Source organism: Panulirus ornatus, chromosome 67 (genome assembly GCF_036320965.1).
Source record: "Panulirus ornatus isolate Po-2019 chromosome 67, ASM3632096v1, whole genome shotgun sequence".
NCBI classification, from domain to species: domain Eukaryota; kingdom Metazoa; phylum Arthropoda; class Malacostraca; order Decapoda; family Palinuridae; genus Panulirus; species Panulirus ornatus.
This window is the reverse complement of record NC_092290.1, coordinates 15467847-15487580: the sequence shown is the minus strand read 5'-3', so window position 1 is coordinate 15487580 and position 19734 is coordinate 15467847. Positions and strand designations below refer to the sequence as shown.

The 19734-nt window shown below is 41.9% G+C and overlaps 1 protein-coding gene across 1 annotated transcript in view; it reads left to right on the top strand.

Moving 5' to 3' along the window:
* The window catches only part of LOC139747134 (glutamate receptor ionotropic, delta-2-like), a 111940-nt gene that overhangs the window by 33538 nt on the left and 58668 nt on the right, over positions 1 to 19734 (top strand). The window contains exons 5-8 of the mRNA XM_071659051.1: positions 1 to 105; positions 569 to 716; positions 4082 to 4233; positions 9519 to 9670. The exon at positions 1 to 105 is cut by the window's left edge and continues 48 nt beyond it. Coding sequence (XP_071515152.1) covers positions 1 to 105; positions 569 to 716; positions 4082 to 4233; positions 9519 to 9670 — 557 coding nt within the window. The remainder of the gene's footprint in view (positions 106 to 568; positions 717 to 4081; positions 4234 to 9518; positions 9671 to 19734) is intronic.

Genomic DNA, 19734 nt, shown 5'->3' with positions numbered 1-19734 from the left:
GGTCAGGGAGTGAGGCACATCAACACCTGGCGCCGCCACAGGTTCATCCACCAACTAGATCTCTTCCCTGACAAACTGTCTGACCTTCAGGGAGCCGTTCTCAGGGTAGGTTGACATTCATGTTAATACTGACCTCCAGAAAGCAATATTCAAAGTAATGTAGTTAAGCTAGTGTTATAGATGACCTCAGGGGCGCCATGTCCAAGGTACGTTGACAATGTTGATATTCATCAGGAGGACACATGGCAATACGATACAATACTAAGCCGTGGACGCTTCCATTTCGCAATTGATGCGAAAACGTAACTTCAAGTGTCCTGTAGAGGTTGAAAAGCACATTAGTTTCGTGGAATTCTCAGCAATAATGTAGCGTTTTTGGTATGAATGCATGTGTTCCTCTATCAGTTTCTCTCATGAAATGAAAAAAAGAGGAACCACCTCACCTGCATTGTATATTGTATCCATGATATCAGACCATTAGATAGCGTTTGAATACCTTTTGAGAACATGTGAACATCTTTATGTTTGAGGACATACGAAGACGTGAAGTCTGTTGTCTCATCTTCAGGTCTCCACGTTCATGTTTAAGCCGTGTATCTTTTATCGCCGGGCACCGGACGGGTCGATTGTGTCTCGCTACGGCGTGGACATCGAGGTCACCAAGGCGGTCGCTTATCTTCTCAACTTCACCGCCAAGTTTGAAGAACCGCCTGACAGTAACGTACTAAAGTTCCAGTCAATGAAACGAATCTAACGTAAACTTGCATGATATAACGTGTTTCTCGTAATCCATTTCTCTTAAGTGTGTTGTGTATATTTATTCATTAGTACACTATATACCTGTATCTCACACACTGATGATAATGACAACACGCTAACATATAAAAGGTTAACATTACCACAAGTTTCCTCAGAGAAACACAGACCCTGAGCAGCAAGTGATGATGGCACTTTCACAGGCTCCTCCTCTCACCAGTCTTTGCCCTGCCATCTGGATCAGGTGAAGATCCACTTACGAACTCTTTCGATCTTTGTCTCGCCGACGAGATTCTGTCACCCATTATGCCCACTTTTCCTCGATACAGCGCACAGTGCAAAGTAGAAACATGATAATGTGATTAGACTCAGTGCCATCGGCATCATTTTCCGTCGGGTAACCAGAGCAAGAATTACATGCGTCGTTGGTGAAGTAGCGATCCAAAAGAGACCTAAACAACTTCCATTCATCATCCCACTGGGTTGTGGAAAGCCACCCATGCTGGACAAGGTTACTTTCGTAACCTTCTCATCGAACATACCTTCGTCAAATCAAATTTCAAGAACGTTTTCAACTTTGAAAAAAGAGACGCCGTCATTAGAGATATCCATCCGCACTTTCCTTCCTCATGTGATGGAGCGCATGATCAGCTTTGTCTTACTGTGAGCCTGGGAAGGATATGACTGCTGGGGGTCCAGCTTGCCCCTCTTCTATTTTGCTTAACCTTCAGAGTAATGAAAGACAACCTCATCTAGTGTGAGAAACATCTTGTTCTTGAATCATATCATCTTGGCAGAGTCCTTGTCTTATAATCTAACTCACATGCAGGAGCTGTGGGAGTCGTAATATCAACGTCTCTTTATGTGAAAAAGTTCAAGACTTAGAAAGGAACGAAGACAATATCAACACCGTGAAAGTCCACGACGCTTCTCCTTCTTTGCTAGTGTTTAATGTCTTCGAGATTATCCTACCTATTGTGGGCTTCACCATCTTCCAGCAGCCAAGGTCTGAGAAAATATAACAGAACACTGAAGTTATAGTTAGAGAAGACCTTGAACCTGCACACAGATGACTCCTGGTTGACACAGTCAACCCTCCATCTTACACTAGGTGGTAGTGGTATCCACAATGCCTATCATATTATCTTCATTACAACCTGTTAAGAAGCCCGGAGGTGTATCGTCATCACATTCCTGGAAGTTGAGCAGGCAGCTGCTGCGTGATGTTTTTGATGATAAATTGGCAGATGTAGGGTGTTTTGGTCGGGGTGGTTTGCGAAGTAAGAGTGTCAGAAGAATGGTTCGGCGAAGAGAGAAGAGGTAGTGAAAGCCTGCAGGAGATGAAATCGGGAAAGGCGGCGGGTTTCGATGGAACTGCCGTTGAGTTTATCAAAAAAAGCGGTGACAGTTGTTGATTGGCTAATAAGGATATTCATTGTATGCATGGATCACGGAGATATGCATGAGGATTGGCGAAATGCATGTACAAAGTCAAAGAGGAGAAAGGTGAGTTTCCAAACTACAGAGGCATAAGTTGTTGAGTTTCCTGGAGAATTGTATGGGAGGGTATTGACTAAGAGGGTGAACGCATGGACAGAGCATCAAATGTGGGAGGAGCAGTGTTGTTTCAGAAGTGGTTAAGGACGTGTGGATCAAGTGTTTGCCCTGAAGAATGTATGAGAGAAATAATTAGAAAAGCAAATGGATTTGTATGTAGCATTTATGGATCTGGAGAAGGCATACGATATGGCTGACAGAATGCTCTGTGGAAGGTCTTAAAAGTATATGGTGTGGAAGGTAAGCTCCTAGAAGTAGTGAGAAGTTTTTATCAAGGATGTAATGCATGTGTACGAGTAGAAAGAGAGGAGAGTGGTTGGTTCCCAATGAGGGTCAGTTGTTTAATTTGTTTATGGATAGGATGGTTATGGAGGTAAATGCAAGAGTTTTGGAGAGAGCGAGTATGCAGCTGTTGGGGATGAGAGGGTCCGGGAAGTGAGTTAGTTGTTTGCCGATGATACAGCATTAGTGGCTGATTCGAGTGAAAAAATGCAGAAGTTGGTGACTGATATTGAAAAAGAGTGTGAAAGGAATAAGTTGAGAGTAAATGTGAATAAGAGCAAGGTTATTAGGTTCAGCAGGGATGAGGGACTTAATTGGGATGTAAGTTCAAATATAGAAAATTAGATGAATTTAAGTGGTTTAGATATCTGGGAGTGGACCTAGCAACGAATGGAACCATGTAAGTTGAAGTGAATCATAGGTCAGGGGAAGGAACGAAAGATATGGGAGCAATGAGAAATGTTTGAAAAGAGAGAATGTAAACTGGGTTAAATGGGTATATTTGAAGGAATAGTAATTCTAACAATGTTATATGCTTGCGAGGCATGGGCTATAGATACGACTGTTCGGAGGAGGGTGGACATGTTGGAAGTTAAATGTTTGAGGACAATATGTGGTGTGAGGTGGTTTGAACGAGTAAGTAATGAAAGGGTAAGAGAGATGTATGGTCATAAAAAGAGTGTGGTTGAGAGAGAAGAGGGTGTGTTGAAATGGTTTGGACATTTGGAGAGAATGAATGCGGACAGATTGACAAAGAGGATATATGTGTGTCAGAGGTGGAAGAAACAAGGAGAAGCGGGAGACCAAATTGTAGGTGGAAGGATGAAGTGAAAAAGATTTTGAGAGATCGGAGGCTGAACATAGAGGAGGGTGAGAGGCGTGCAAGAAATGGATTGAATCAAGGCATGTGAAGCTTCTGGAATAAACCATGGAAAGGTCTGTGGGGCCTGGATGTGGATAGGGAGCTGTGGTTTCGGTACGTTACACATGACAGCTAGAGATTGTGAACGAATGTGGCTTCTATATCTGTTTTCCTGGCGCTACCTTGCTGAACTGGGGGTTTGGCGATGCTGTTTCCCGTGGGGCGGGGTAGTTCCATGAATGGATGAAGGCAAGTAAGTTTGAATATATATATATATATATATATATATATATATATATATATATATATATATATATATATATTCGAATAAAGTGCATATGAACGCTCACCTTCATAGAACATATAAACCTCCAACAGCCAGGATCGAACCCGGGACCCCTGTGTCACAGGCGGTAATGCTACCGCTAAGCTATGAGCCTGGCCTAGCCTAGCCTAGCGGTAGCATTTCCGCCTGTGACACAGTGGTCCCGGGTTCGATCCTGGATGTTGGAGGTTTGTATGATATAATAAATATATATATATATATATATATATATATATATATATATATATATATATATATATATACACACGACAATTCCAGCTTATTATACCTTATTTCAGGAAAGACCTGGGGCTCTAAGCTGGAGAATGGCTCGTGGTATGGAATGATGGGACAACTCGAGAGAAACGAAGTGGATATTGGAGTTGCCAACTTGTATGTGTCTGGCTTTCGGTCGGATATTTTGGACTTCACTGCTCCGTACACATCTGAGGTATTGTGATGTATAGAGTTCACGTTTGTTAAATCATAATTTAGCGTACTGAGAAGTCGTTCATCATTCATTGAAATAGCATATATATATATATATATATATATATATATATATATATATATATATATATATATATATATATATATATATATATATATATATATATATATATATATATATATATATATATATATATATATATATATATATATATATATATATATATATATATATATATATATATATATATATATATATATATATATATATGCGAGGTAGCGCAAGGAAACAAACGAAAGAAATGGCCCAACCCACCCCCATACACATGTATATACATACGTCCACACATGCAAATATACATACCTACACAGCTTTCCATGGTTTACCCCAGACGCTTCACATGCCCTGATTCAATCCACTGACAGCACGTCAACCCCGGTATACCACATCGATCAAATTCACTCTATTCCTTGCCCTCCTTTCACCCTCCTGCATGTTCAGGCCCCGATCACACAAAATCTTTTTCACTCCATCTTTCCACCTCCATTTTGGTCTCCCACTTCTCGTTCCCTCCACCTCCGACACATATATCCTCTTGGTCAATCTTTCCTCACTCATTCTCTCCATGTGCCCAAACCATTTCAAAACACCCTCTTCTGCTCTCTCAACCACGCTGTTTTTATTTCCACATATCTTTTTATTACCAACCATCTCTCTTACCCTTTCATTACTTACTCGATCAAACCACCTCCCGCAAGATATTGTCCTCAAACATCTCATTTCTAGCACATCCACCCTCATCCGCTCAACTCTATCTATAGCCGCGTCTCGCAACCATATAACATTGCTGGAACCACTATTCCTTCAAACATACACATTTTTGCTTTCTTAGATAACGTTCTCGCTTTCCACACATTTTTCAACGCTCCCAGGACTTTCACACCCTCCCCTACCCTATGATTCGCTTCGTCTTCCATGGTTTCATCCGCTGCCAAATCCACTCCCAGATATCTAAAACACTACACTTCCTCCAGTTTCTCTCCATTCAAACTTACTTCCCAATTCACTTGTCCCTCAACCCTACTGTACTTAATAACCTTGCACTTATTCACATTTATTCTCAGCTTTCTTCTTTCACACACTCTACCAAACTCAGTCACCAGCTTCTTCATTTTCTCACACGAATCAGCCACCAGCGCTGTATTATCAGCGAACAACTGACTCAATTCTCAAGCTCTCTCATCCACAACAGATGCATACTTGCCACTCTTTCAACAACTCTTGCATTCACCTCCCTAACAACCCCATCCATAAACAAATTAAACAACCATGGAGACATCACACACCTCTGCCGTAAACCAGCATTCACTGAGAACCAATTACTTTCCTCTCTTCCTACTCGTACACATGCTTTACATCTTTGATAAAAACTTTCTCTGATTCTAACAACTTGCCTCCCACACCATATACTCTTAATACCTTCCACAGAGCATCTCTATCATCTCTATTATGTGCCTTCTCCAGATCCATAAATGCTACATACATTCTTCAAAGCAAACACCTGATCCACACATCCTTTATCACTTCTGAAACCACACTGCTCTTCCCCAATCTGATGCTCTGTACATGCCTTCACCCTCTCAATCAATACCCTCCCATATAATTTCCCAGGAATACTCAACAGACTTATACCTCTGTAATTTAAGCACTCTTATCCCCTTTACCTTTGTGCAATGGCACTATGCATGCATTCCGCCAATCCTCAGGCACCTCATCATGAGTCATGCGTACATTGAATAACTTTACCAATCAGTCAACAATACAGTCACCCCCTTTTAAATAAATTCCACTGCAATACCATCCAAACGGCGTGCCTTGCCGGCTTTCATCATCCGCAAAGCTTTTATTACCTTTTCTCTGTTTACCAGATCATTCTCTGTAACCTTCTCACTTTGCACACCACCTCGACCAAAACACCCTATATCTGCCACTCTCTCATCAAACACATTCAAAAAACTTTCAAAATGCTCACTCCATATCTCACATCACCACTACTTGTTATCACCTCCCCATTTGCCCCCGTCACTGATGTTCCCATTTGTTCCTTTGTCTTACGCACTTTATTTACCTTATTTCAAAACATTTTTTTATTCCCCGTAAAATTGGTGTACGTGGGATGTTCAGTGTTGTAAATGGAAATGGTGAAGAGCTTGTGAATATATGTGCTGGAAAATGATTGGTGATTGGGAATACCTGGTTTGAAAAGAGAGATATACATAAGTATATGTATGTAAGTAGGATTGATGGGCTGAGAGCATTATTAGAGTACATGTTAATTGATAGGCGTATAAAAGAGAGACTTTTGGATGTTGGTGTGCTGAGAGGGGCAGGTTGAAGGATGTCTGTTGTGGAGGCGAAGGTTAAGATTTGAAGAGGTTTTCAAAAAAGAAGAGAGATCGTAAGGGCTGAAGAGAGTGGTGAGCGTAAGCGAAATTGGAATGGAGACTTCTGTGAGGAAGTATCAGGATATACTGAGTATAGAATGGCAAAAGGTGAGAGGAAATGAAGTGTGGAAAGTGGCTGAGAAATGGGATGTATTCATGGAAGCAGTGATGGCTTGCCCAAAAGATGCATGTTGCATGAGAAAGATGGGAGGTAGGCAGATTAGAAATGGAACGAGTGGTGGGATGAAGAAGTAAAGTTACTGAAAGAAATAAGAGAAGCGTTTGGACGATACTTGCAGGGAATTAATGCAGATGACTGGGAGATGTGTGAGAGAAAGCAGCGGGAGGTCACGAGAAAGGTGGAACTGTTGAAAAAGAGGGCAAATGAGAATAGGGGTGAGAGAGCATTATTATGTTTCAGGCGGAATAAAAAGTTGTTCTAGAATGAGGTAAATGATATGCGTAAGACAAGAGAATAATGGAAACATCGGTGAAGGGAAGTAGTAACAGGTAGTGATGAAGTGAGAAGGAGATGAAATGCGTTTTGAAGGTTTGTTGAATGTGTTTGATGATAGAGTGGCAGATATAGGGTGTTTTGGTCGGGGTGGTGTGCGAAGTGAGAGGTCAGGGAGAATGGTTTGGTTAAGAGAGACAAAGTAGTGAAAACTATGCGGAAGATGAAAGCCGGCAAGCGGTAGGTTTGGATGATATTGATTTATCAAAAAATGGGGTGACTGTGTTGTTGATTGGTTGGTAAGGATATTCAGTGTATATATGGAGAATGGTGATGGACTGAGGATTGGCGGAATGCGTGCATAGTGCCATTGTACAAAATCAAAGGGGATGAAGGTGAGTGTTCAAACCACAGAGGCATAAGTTTGTTGAGTATTCCTGAGAAATCATATAGGAGGGTATTGATTGAGAGGATGAAGGTATGTACAGAGCATCAGACTGGGGAAGAGCAGTGTGGTTTCAGAAGTGGCAGAGGATGTGTGGATCTTTGTAGAATGTTTGTGAGAAATATTTAGAAAAAAGATAGATTTGTATTTAGCATTTAGGATCTGGAGAAGGAATATGATAGGGTTGACAGAAATGCTTTGTGGAAGGTTTTGAAAGTATATGACGTAGGAGGTAAGTTTTTAGAAGCAATGAAAAGTTTTTACCGAGGATGTAAGGCACGTGTGCGAGTAAGATGGGAGGAGAGTGACTGTTTCCCAGTGAATGTCGGTCTGTGGCACGGGTGTGTGATGTTCCCATAATATGTTTATGGATGGAGTGGTTAGGGAGGTAAATGTAAGAGTTTTGAAAAGATGGGCGAGTGTGGAGTCTATTGGAGTTGAGAGGGCTTGGGAAGTGAGTCAGTTGCTGTTCGCCGATGATAAAGCTCTAGTGGTTGATTCGAGTGAGAAACTGCAGAAGCTGGTGCCTGAGTTTGGTAAAGTGTGTGAAAGAAGAAAGTTGAGAGTAATGTGAGTAAGAGCAAGGTTTTTAGGGTCTGTAGGGTTGAGGGACAAGTTGATTGAGTTGTAAATTTAGACGGAGAAAATGTAGAAGTGAAGTGTTTTATATATCTGGGAGTGGACTTAGCAGCGGATGGAACCATGGAAGCAGAAGTAAGTCACAGAGTGGGGGAGGGGTCGAAGGTTCTGGGAGAAATGAAGAATATGCGGAAGGAGAGAACGTTATCTCGGAGAGCAAAAATGGGTATGTTTGAAGGAATAGTGGTTCCAACAATGTTTTATTGTTGCGAGACGTGGGCTGTAGATAGGGTTGTACGGAGTGGGGTGGATACGTTGGAAATGAGATGTTTGAGGACAATCTGTGGTGAGAGGTTGTTTGATCGAGTAAGTAATGAAAGTGTAAGAGAGATGAGTGAAAATAAAAAGTGTGGTTGAGAGAACAGAAGAGTGTGTTTTGAAATGGTTTGGACATATGGAGAGAATGAGTGACGAAAGATTGACGAAGATGATGTATGTGTCAGAAGTCGAGGGAAGGAGAAGCGGGAGACCGAATTAAAGGTCGAAGGATGGGGTGAAAAAAATTATGGGTGATCGGGGCCTGAACATACAGAAGGGTGAGTGGCTTCCAAGTAATAGAATGAATTGGAACGGTGTGGTATACCGAGATCGACGCGCTGTCATTGGATTGAACCAGGGCATGTGAAGCGTCTGGAGTAAACCATGGAAAGGTCTGTGAGGCCTGGATGTGGAAAGGGAGCTGTGGTTTCGGTGCATTACACATGACAGCTATAGACTGAGTGTGAACGAATTTGGCCTTTTTTGGTAAACATAGAGGTCTTCAAGATTTAGTTACAAACTGATTAGTGTCAGCAAGTGGATAGTGATGATGCAAAAGTCATGAGCTACAGAGAAAGTAGGATGACTATTGAAGAGATGATGTGGCCGGATGCATGGTAAGGATACATGAGAGGAAGATAGATAAGGAAGTGAATACAGTTACGATGAAGGGAAGAGGAGTAAAGGGAAAGGATAGTATGAGGTAGTAGCATGGAGCTGGAAAATGGTATAAGTAGAGTTACCAGAAAGTACTGTAAAAAGGTGTGCAAAAAGAATTGTAAATTATGAACTCAATACATATGATACATCATGTGTCCATATCACTGCTACGTACATTTTCCTATAAAATACTAGAAATGTATTTTTCTCTTGCCTCTTTTTCAACCCGTCTATTTAGACTTGATCAACAAGCTCATGCCTTGAAATTCATTCGTTCCTCAATATTCATATGCAGTGCATCATTGTCTGTAAGACAAACAAGTCATGTCCATGTGTGAGGTAGCCCTGGGTACACGCATCCGTCAGCACTATATCTCAAACACAGATGACGTGCTTCCTGGCCCGCACGGAACCTCCACTGCCCCGCTGGCAGGCCCTCGCCTTCCCCTTCCACATACGGATGTGGCTGGCCATCCTCGGTGGCCTCATTGCGTCAGGTCCAATGCTCTTCTTCGTGGCCTGGTGCAGCGGCCGATGGTGAGTCAGTACTAGTCATCTTGTAAATTTTCTCACAAAATCTTGTTAGGTTATGAATATATTTTTCTTTCATAGGTATCTAGCGTCAGCTTTTCTACAATCGTCCTGTAGATTTTCTTTTTCATTGCATTTCTGCTATCCTCTCATGTTTCATCATGAGTAAACTTCACATTACCAACCACGTCCATAGATTCATCCTTAATGTCTTTTCTCTCGTCAGTCATGTATGTTGATTACAGTCACACTCGCTCGGAACTATAGTTTCCACTTTATCAATTGCAATTCCATTTGACATCTTGTAGGGGAATGCATAATCATTAGAACCATCAGCTATGATAGCTGATGTTACGGAAAATAAATTACATGGAAAAGGGAATGAATAAGTCGCTGGGGCTTCAATGTAAAAAGTGTTTTGAAGAACAAAACACTTGTAGAATGAATGAACTACATATTGTGGTATCAATACTCATGCAGGTTACGTGCCAAGGTGTGAATATAGCTGGCAAGGAAGAGCAAGTTGCCTTTTAACAGGTAGAATAGAGAGTATAATGTAGACTCCTTCATTCTAATTTTGTAACTAAAAATGTAGTAAATATCAAGTTATCGAAGTGCCCCCGATTTTTGGTTTCAATTTACACTTAGCAGCGTGTCACACAGAGTCGAAAAATGGCGGAATGACAAGATTTACTAACATAATCCAGCCGAAGAAAATAGATGAATTATGGCAACTGTGTATGGGGGTTAGTCATCTTGCGCATGACAACTTTCTATGGCTGTCTACAGATAGCACTGTATGGGTGTCGAATGTATGTGTTTGTTGCTATATAAAACCAGCGATTTTTCCCTTGGATTTTTTTCTGCATATGCTGAGTTAAAGGTTTTCTTCAAAGTCCACACAAGCGAATGTTCATTGAGATTTTGGAGAATTTGTTTCTTCCGCTACGATAAGAGTTTCCCATATTCGTTCACCGTTCTTTTCCAAATCGTTCGTGCAGATCTTACATTTCTGTGTACATTGCGGGACTTATATATTGGATCTTCTTACAACTATACTCTAGGCAGACTGAAAACTTTGCTGATATGTTGTTGATTCCCTAAAGGGACATTGGATAACTTTATAAGTAAAGAAAAGTCTGTAACGTATACAGATATGTTTCTATCTTCCAGGTGAGCCTGTCGATGTTTTGGGGGGTTTGATTATATTATTTTGTTCTACGAATTTTCTCTACTGAGTGGATGGCAATGCCTTTTGTCAAATCAAAGACTCAAATTTCAGGCGCCCTTCCTCGCTTAATGTGGAGTAATATTAGAAAAGTCAACAAATCATCCAAGAAAGATCTTGTAACAATACAAATTCAAGCTAAAACATACGCTAATCATTACCAATCATAAACCCTAATCTCTCATATGTATACAACCTAATCATTACCAATCATCACCCTTAATCTCTCAGATGCATACAGACTAATCATTACCAATCAGCGTTCATATGCACTTTGTTCGTATTCATATACCTCCGCGTTGTACAGTTAGGTTCGGTAAAATGCTATCTGATGGCTGTGTGAGCCTGATGGGAAATGACCGGTGTAGACCCCGTTGCTCACCCACGCGAGACGAAGGGTGTTCGAGTACAGAGTATTCGAATTGTCATTTCCCTATTAGGAGCCATCACAGCCTAGCGGTAGCGCTCCCGTCTGTTGCAGAGGGGTCCCGGGCTCGATCCTGGCTGTTAGAGGTTTGTATCTTATCTATTTATTTATATTTATTCATTTTGCTTTATCGCTGTTTTCCGCGATAGCAAGGTAGCGCGAGGAAACGGACGAAAAAATGGCCTCACCCAACCCCATACACATGTATATACATACACGTCCACACACGCAAATATACATACCTATACATCTCAACGTACACACACATATATATACACACACAGACATATACATATATACACATGTACATAATTCATACTGTCTGCCTTTATTCATTCCCATCGCCACCCCGCCACACATGAAGAAACCGCCCCCTCCCCCCTCATGTACGCGAGGTAGCGCTAGGAAAAGACAACAAAGGCCACATTCGATCACACTCAGTCTCTAGCTGTCATGTAATAATGCACCGAAACCACAGCTCCCTTTCCACATCCAGGCCTCACAGAACTTTTCATGGTTTACCCCAGACGTTTCTTATGCCCTGGTTCAATCGATTGACAGAACGTCGACCCCGGTATACCACATCCTTCCAATTCACACTATTCCTTGCACGCCTTTCACCCTCCTGGATGTTCAGGCCCCGATCACAAAATCATTTTCACTCCATCTTTCCACCTCCAATTTGGTCTCCCACTTCTCGTTCCCTCCACCTCTGACACATATATCCTCTTTATCAATCTTTCCTGGTGACCAAACCAATTCAAAACATCCTCCTCTGCTCTCTCAACCACACTCTTTTATTACCCCACATCTCTCTTACCTTATTATTACTTACTCGATCAAACCACCTCACACCACATATTGTCCTCAAACATATCATTTCCAGCACATCCACCCTCCTCCGCACAACTCTATCTATAGCCCACGCCTCGCAACCATATAACATTGTTGGAACCACTATTCCTTCAAATATACCCATTTTTGCTCTCCGAGATAATGTTCTCGACTTCCACACATTCTTCAACGATCCCAGAACTTTCGCCCACTCCCCCACCTTATGATTCACTTCCGCTTCCATGGTTCCATCCGCTGCCAGATCCACTCCCAGATATCTAAAACACTTCACTTCCTCCAGGTTTCTCCATTCAAACTTACCTCCTAATTGACTTGTCCCTCAACCCCACTGTACCTTGCTCTTATTCACATTTACTCTTAACTTTCTTCTTTCACACACTTTACTAAACTTAGTCACCAGCTTCTGCAGTTTCTCACCCGAATCAGCCACCAGCGCTGTATCATCAGCAAACAACAACTGACTCACTTCCCAAGCTCTCTCATCCACAACAGACTGCACAGTTGCCCCTCTTTCCAAAACTCTTGCATTCACCTCCCTAACAACGCAATCCATAAAGAAATTAAACAACCATGGCGACATCACACACCCCTGCCGCAAACCTACATTCACTGAGAAGCAATCACTTTCCTCTCTTCCTACCCGTACACATACCTTACATCCTCGATAAAAACTTTTCACTACTTCTAACAACTTGCCTACCACACCATATAATCATAATACCCTCCACAGAGCATCTCTATCAACTCTATCATATACCTTCTCCAGATCCATAAAAGCTACATACAAATTCATTTGCTTTATTAAGTATTTCTCGCATACATTCCTCAAAGCAAACACCTGATCCACACATCCTCTACCACTTCTGAAACCACACTGCTCTTCTCCAATCTGATGCTCTCTACAGGCCTTCACCCTCTCAATCAATACCACCCCATATAATTTCCCAGGAATACTCAACAAACCTATACCTCTATAATTTGAGCACTCACTTTTATCCCCTTTGCCTTTGTAGAATGGCACTATGCAAGCATTCCGCCAATCCTCAGGCACCTCACCATGAGTCATACATACATACATTAAATAACCTTACCAACCAGTCAACAATACAGTCACCTCCTTTTATAGAAATCCCACTGCAATACCATCCAAACGCCCTGCCTTGCCGGCTTTCATCTTCCGCAAAGCTTTTACTACCTCTTCTCTGTTTACCAAATCATTTTCCCTAACCCTCTCACTTTGCACACCACCTCGAATAAAACACCCTATATCTGCCACTCTATCATCAAACACATTCAACAACCCTTCAAATTAATCACTCCATCTCCTTCTCACATCACCACTACTTGTTATCACCTACCCATTAGCCCCCTTCACTGAGGTTCCCATTTGCTCCCTTGTCTTACGCACTTTATTTACCTCCTTCCAAAACATCTTTTTATTCTCCCTAAAATTTAATGATACTATCTCACACCAACTCTCATTTGCCCTCATTTTCACCTCTTGCACCTTTCTCTTGGCCTCCTGCCTCTTTCTCTTAGACATCTCCCAGTCATTTGCATTATTTCCCTGCAAAAATAGTCTAAATGCCTCTCTCCTCTCTTTCACTAATAATCTTACATCTTCATCCCACCACTTAGTACCCTTTTCTAATCTGCCCACCTCCCACGCTTCTCATGCCACAAGCATCTTTTGCGCAAGCCATCACTTCTTCGCTAAATACATCCCATTCCTCAGTGTCTCCTGGTACTTCCTCTCACAAGTCTCCTTCCCAAGCTCACTTACTCTCACCACCCTCTTCACCCCAACATTCTCTCTCCTTTTCTGAAAACCTCTACAAATCTTCACCTTTGCCTATACAATATAATGATCAGATATCCTTCCAGTTGCACTTCTAAGCTCATTAACATCCAAAAGTCTCTCTTTCGCGAGCCTATCTATCAACACGTAATCAAATAACGCTCTCTGGCCATCTCTTCTACTCTTTTTGAACATGATATTTCCAATCACCAGTCTTTTTTTCAGTACATAAATCTACAAGCTCTTCACCATTTCCGTTTACAACAGTGAATACCCCATGTACACCAATTGTTCCCTCAACTGCCACATTACTCACCATTGCATTTAAATCACCCATCACTATAAGCCGGTCTCGTGCATCAAAACTACTAACACTCACTCAGCTGCTCCCAAAACACTTGCCTCTCGTGATCTTTGCTCTCATGCCTAGGTGCATATGCACCCATTATCACCCATCTCTCACCATCCACTTACAGTTTATCCCATATCAGTCTAGAGTTTACTTTCTTACACTCTATCACATACTCCAACCACTCCTGTTTCAGGAGTAGTACTACTCCTTCCCTTCCTCTTTTCCTCTCACTAACCCCTGACTTTACTGACAAGACATTCCCACACCACTCTTTCCCTTTACCCTTGAGCTTCGTTTCACTCAGAGCCAAAACATCCAGGTTCCTTTCCTCAAACATACGACCTATCTGTCTTTTTTTCTTATCTTGGTTACATCCACACACATTTAGACACCCTAATCTGAGCCTTCGGGGAGGATGAGCACTCCCCGCATGACTCCTCCTTCTGTTTCCCCGGGTATATATATATATATATATATATATATATATATATATATATATATATATATATATATATATATATATATATATATATATATATATATATATATATATATATATCCCTGGGGATAGGGGAGAAAGAATACTTCCCACGTATTCCCTGCGTGTCGTAGAAGGCGACTAAAAGGGGAGGGAGCGGGGGGGGGCTGGAAATCCTCCCATCTCGTTTTTTTTTTTTTTTTAATTTTCCAAAAGAAGGAATAGAGAAGGGAGCCAGGTGAGGATATTCATTCAAAGGCCCAGTCCTCTGTTCTTAACGCTACCTCGCTAATGCGGGAAATGGCGAATAGTATGAAAATATATATATTTATATATATATATATATATATATATATATATATATATATATATATATATATATATATATATATATATATATATATATATACTGGAAAGGATCACAATTTTGCGCGTGGGAACTTGCACTTGGGAACCTTTCGTGTTTCATTTTCCCCGTGGGGATGAGAGAGCTTGGAAAGTGAGTCAGTTGTTGTTCGCTGATGATACAGCGCTGGTGGCTGATTCAAGTGAGAAACTGCAGAAGCTGGTGACTGAGTTTGGTAAAGTGTGTGGAAGAAGAAAGTTAAGAGTAAATGTGAATAAGAGCAAGGTTATTAGGTACAGTAGGGTTGAGGGTCAAGTCAATTGGGAGGTGAGTTTGAATGGAGAAAAACTGGAGGAAGTGAAGTGTTTTAGATATCTGGGAGTGCATCTGGCAGCGGATGGAACCATGGAAGCGGAAGTGGATCATAGGGTGGGGGAGGGGGCGAAAATCCTGGGAGCCTTGAAGAATGTGTGGAAGTCGAGAACATTATCTCGGAAAGCAAAAATGGGTATGTTTGAAGGAATAGTGGTTCCAACAATGTTGTATGGTTGCGAGGCGTGGGCTATGGATAGAGTTGTGCGCAGGAGGATGGATGTGCTGGAAATGAGATGTTTAAGGACAATGTGTGGTGTGAGGTGGTTTGATCGAGTAAGTAACGTAAGGGTAAGAGAGATGTGTGGAAATAAAAAGAGCGTGGTTGAGAGAGCAGAAGAGGGTGTTTTGAAGTGGTTTGGGCACATGGAGAGAATGAGTGAGGAAAGATTGACCAAGAGGATATATGTGTCGGAGGTGGAGGGAACGAGGAGAAGAGGGAGACCAAATTGGAGGTGGAAAGATGGAGTGAAAAAGATTTTGTGTGATCGGGGCCTGAACATGCAGGAGGGTGAAAGGAGGGCAAGGAATAGAGTGAATTGGAGCGATGTGGTATACCGGGGTTGACGTGCTGTCAGTGGATTGAATCAAGGCATGTGAAGCGTCTGGGGTAAACCATGGAAAGCTGTGTAGGTATGTATATTTGCGTGTGTGGACGTATGTATATACATGTGTATGGGGGGGGGGGGGTTTGGCCATTTCTTTCGTCTGTTTCCTTGCGCTACCTCGCAAACGCGGGAGACAGCGACAAAGTATAATAAGAAATAAAAATGATATATATATATATATATATATATATATATATATATATATGGTGTGGGAGGCAAGTTGTTAGAAGCAGTGAAAAGTTTTTATCGAGGATGTAAGGCATGTGTACGTGTAGGAAGAGAAGAGAGTGATTGGTTCTCAGTGAATGTAGGTTTGCGGCAGGGGTGTGTGATGTCTCCATGGTTGTTTAATTTGTTTAAGGATGGGGTTGTTAGGAAGGTGAATGCAAGAGTTTTGGAAAGAGGGGCAAATATGAAGTCTGTTGGGGATGAGAGAGCTTAGGAAGTGAGTCAGTTGTTGTTCGCTGATGATACAGCGCTGGTGGCTGATTCATGTGGGAAAATGCAGAAGCTGGTGACTGATTTTGGTAAAGTGTGTGAAAGAAGAAAGGTAAGAGTAAATGTGAATAAGAGCAAGTTTATTAGGTACAGTAGGGTTGATGGTCAAGTCAATTGGGAGGTAAGTTTGAATGGAGAAAAACTGGAGGAAGTGAAGTGTTTTAGATATCTGGGAGTGCATCTGGCAGCGGATGGAACCATGGAAGCGGAAGTGGATCATAGGGTGGGGGAGGGGGCGAAAATCCTGGGAGCCTTGAAGAATGTGTGGAAGTCGAGAACATTATCTCGGAAAGCAAAAATGGGTATGTTTGAAGGAATACTGGTTCCAACAATGTTGTATGGTTGCGAGGCGTGGGCTATGGATAGAGTTGTGCGCAGGAGGATGGATGTGCTGGAAATGAGATGTTTAAGGACAATGTGTGGTGTGAGGTGGTTTGATCGAGTAAGTAACGTAAGGGTAAGAGAGATGTGTGGAAATAAAAAGAGCGTGGTTGAGAGAGCAGAAGAGGGTGTTTTGAAGTGGTTTGGGCACATGGAGAGAATGAGTGAGGAAAGATTGACCAAGAGGATATATGTGTCGGAGGTGGAGGGAACGAGGAGAAGAGGGAGACCAAATTGGAGGTGGAAAGATGGAGTGAAAAAGATTTTGTGTGATCGGGGCCTGAACATGCAGGAGGGTGAAAGGAGGGCAAGGAATAGAGTGAATTGGAGCGATGTGGTATACCGGGGTTGACGTGCTGTCAGTGGATTGAATCAAGGCATGTGAAGCGTCTGGGGTAAACCATGGAAAGCTGTGTAGGTATGTATATTTGCGTGTGTGGACGTATGTATATACATGTGTATGGGGGGGGGGGTTGGGCCATTTCTTTCGTCTGTTTCCTTGCGCTACCTCGCAAACGCGGGAGACAGCGACAAAGTATAATAAGAAATAAAAATGATATATATATATATATATATATATATATATATATATATATATATATATATATATATATATATATATATATGGTGTGGGAGGCAAGTTGTTAGAAGCAGTGAAAAGTTTTTATCGAGGATGTAAGGCATGTGTACGTGTAGGAAGAGAAGAGAGTGATTGGTTCTCAGTGAATGTAGGTTTGCGGCAGGGGTGTGTGATGTCTCCATGGTTGTTTAATTTGTTTAAGGATGGGGTTGTTAGGAAGGTGAATGCAAGAGTTTTGGAAAGAGGGGCAAGTATGAAGTCTGTTGGGGATGAGAGAGCTTAGGAAGTGAGTCAGTTGTTGTTCGCTGATGATACAGCGCTGGTGGCTGATTCATGTGGGAAAATGCAGAAGCTGGTGACTGAGTTTGGTAAAGTGTGTGAAAGAAGAAAGGCAAGAGTAAATGTGAATAAGAGCAAGTTTATTAGGTACAGTAGGGTTGATGGTCAAGTCAATTGGGAGGTAAGTTTGAATGGAGAAAAACTGGAGGAAGTAAAGTGTTTTAGATATCTGGGAGTGGATCTGGCAGCGGATGGAACCATGGAAGCGGAAGTGGATCATAGGGTGGGGGAGGGGGCGAAAATCCTGGGAGCCTTGAAGAATGTGTGGAAGTCGAGAACATTATCTCGGAAAGCAAAAATGGGTATGTTTGAAGGAATAGTGGTTCCAACAATGTTGTATGGTTGCGAGGCGTGGGCTATGGATAGAGTTGTGCGCAGGAGGATGGATGTGCTGGAAATGAGATGTTTAAGGACAATGTGTGGTGTGAGGTGGTTTGATCGAGTGAGTAACGTAAGGGTAAGAGAGATGTGTGGAAATAAAAAGAGCGTGGTTGAGAGAGCAGAAGAGGGTGTTTTGAAGTGGTTTGGGCACATGGAGAGAATGAGTGAGGAAAGATTGACCAAGAGGATATATGTGTCGGAGGTGGAGGGAACGAGGAGAAGAGGGAGACCAAACTGGAGGTGGAAAGATGGAGTGAAAAAGATTTTGTGTGATCGGGGCCTGAACATGCAGGAGGGTGAAAGGAGGGCAAGGAATAGAGTGAATTGGAGCGATGTGGTATACCGGGGTTGACGTGCTGTCAGTGGATTGAATCAAGGCATGTGAAGCGTCTGGGGTAAACCATGGAAAGCTGTGTAGGTATGTATATTTGCGTGTGTGGACGTATGTATATACATGTGTATGGGGGGGGGGGGTTGGGCCATTTCTTTCGTCTGTTTCCTTGCGCTACCTCGCAAACGCGGGAGACAGCGACAAAGTATAATAAGAAATAAAAATGATATATATATATATATATATATATATATATATATATATATATATATATATATATATATATATATATATATATATATATATATATATATATATATATATATATGGTGTGGGAGGCAAGTTGTTAGAAGCAGTGAAAAGTTTTTATCGAGGATGTAAGGCATGTGTACGTGTAGGAAGAGAAGAGAGTGATTGGTTCTCAGTGAATGTAGGTTTGCGGCAGGGGTGTGTGATGTCTCCATGGTTGTTTAATTTGTTTAAGGATGGGGTTGTTAGGAAGGTGAATGCAAGAGTTTTGGAAAGAGGGGCAAATATGAAGTCTGTTGGGGATGAGAGAGCTTAGGAAGTGAGTCAGTTGTTGTTCGCTGATGATACAGCGCTGGTGGCTGATTCATGTGGGAAAATGCAGAAGCTGGTGACTGATTTTGGTAAAGTGTGTGAAAGGAGAAAGGTAAGAGTAAATGTGAATAAGAGCAAGTTTATTAGGTACAGTAGGGTTGATGGTCAAGTCAATTGGGAGGTAAGTTTGAATGGAGAAAAACTGGAGGAAGTAAAGTGTTTTAGATATCTGGGAGTGGATCTGGCAGCGGATGGAACCATGGAAGCGGAAGTGGATCATAGGGTGGGGGAGGGGGCGAAAATCCTGGGAGCCTTGAAGAATGTGTGGAAGTCGAGAACATTATCTCGGAAAGCAAAAATGTGTATGTTTGAAGGAATACTTGTTCCAACAATGTTGTATGGTTGCGAGGCGTGGGCTATGGATAGAGTTGTGCGCAGGAGGATGGATATGCTGGAAATGAGATGTTTGAGGACAATGTGTGGTGTGAGGTGGTGTGATCGAGCAAGTAACGTAAAGGTAAGAGAGATGTGTGAT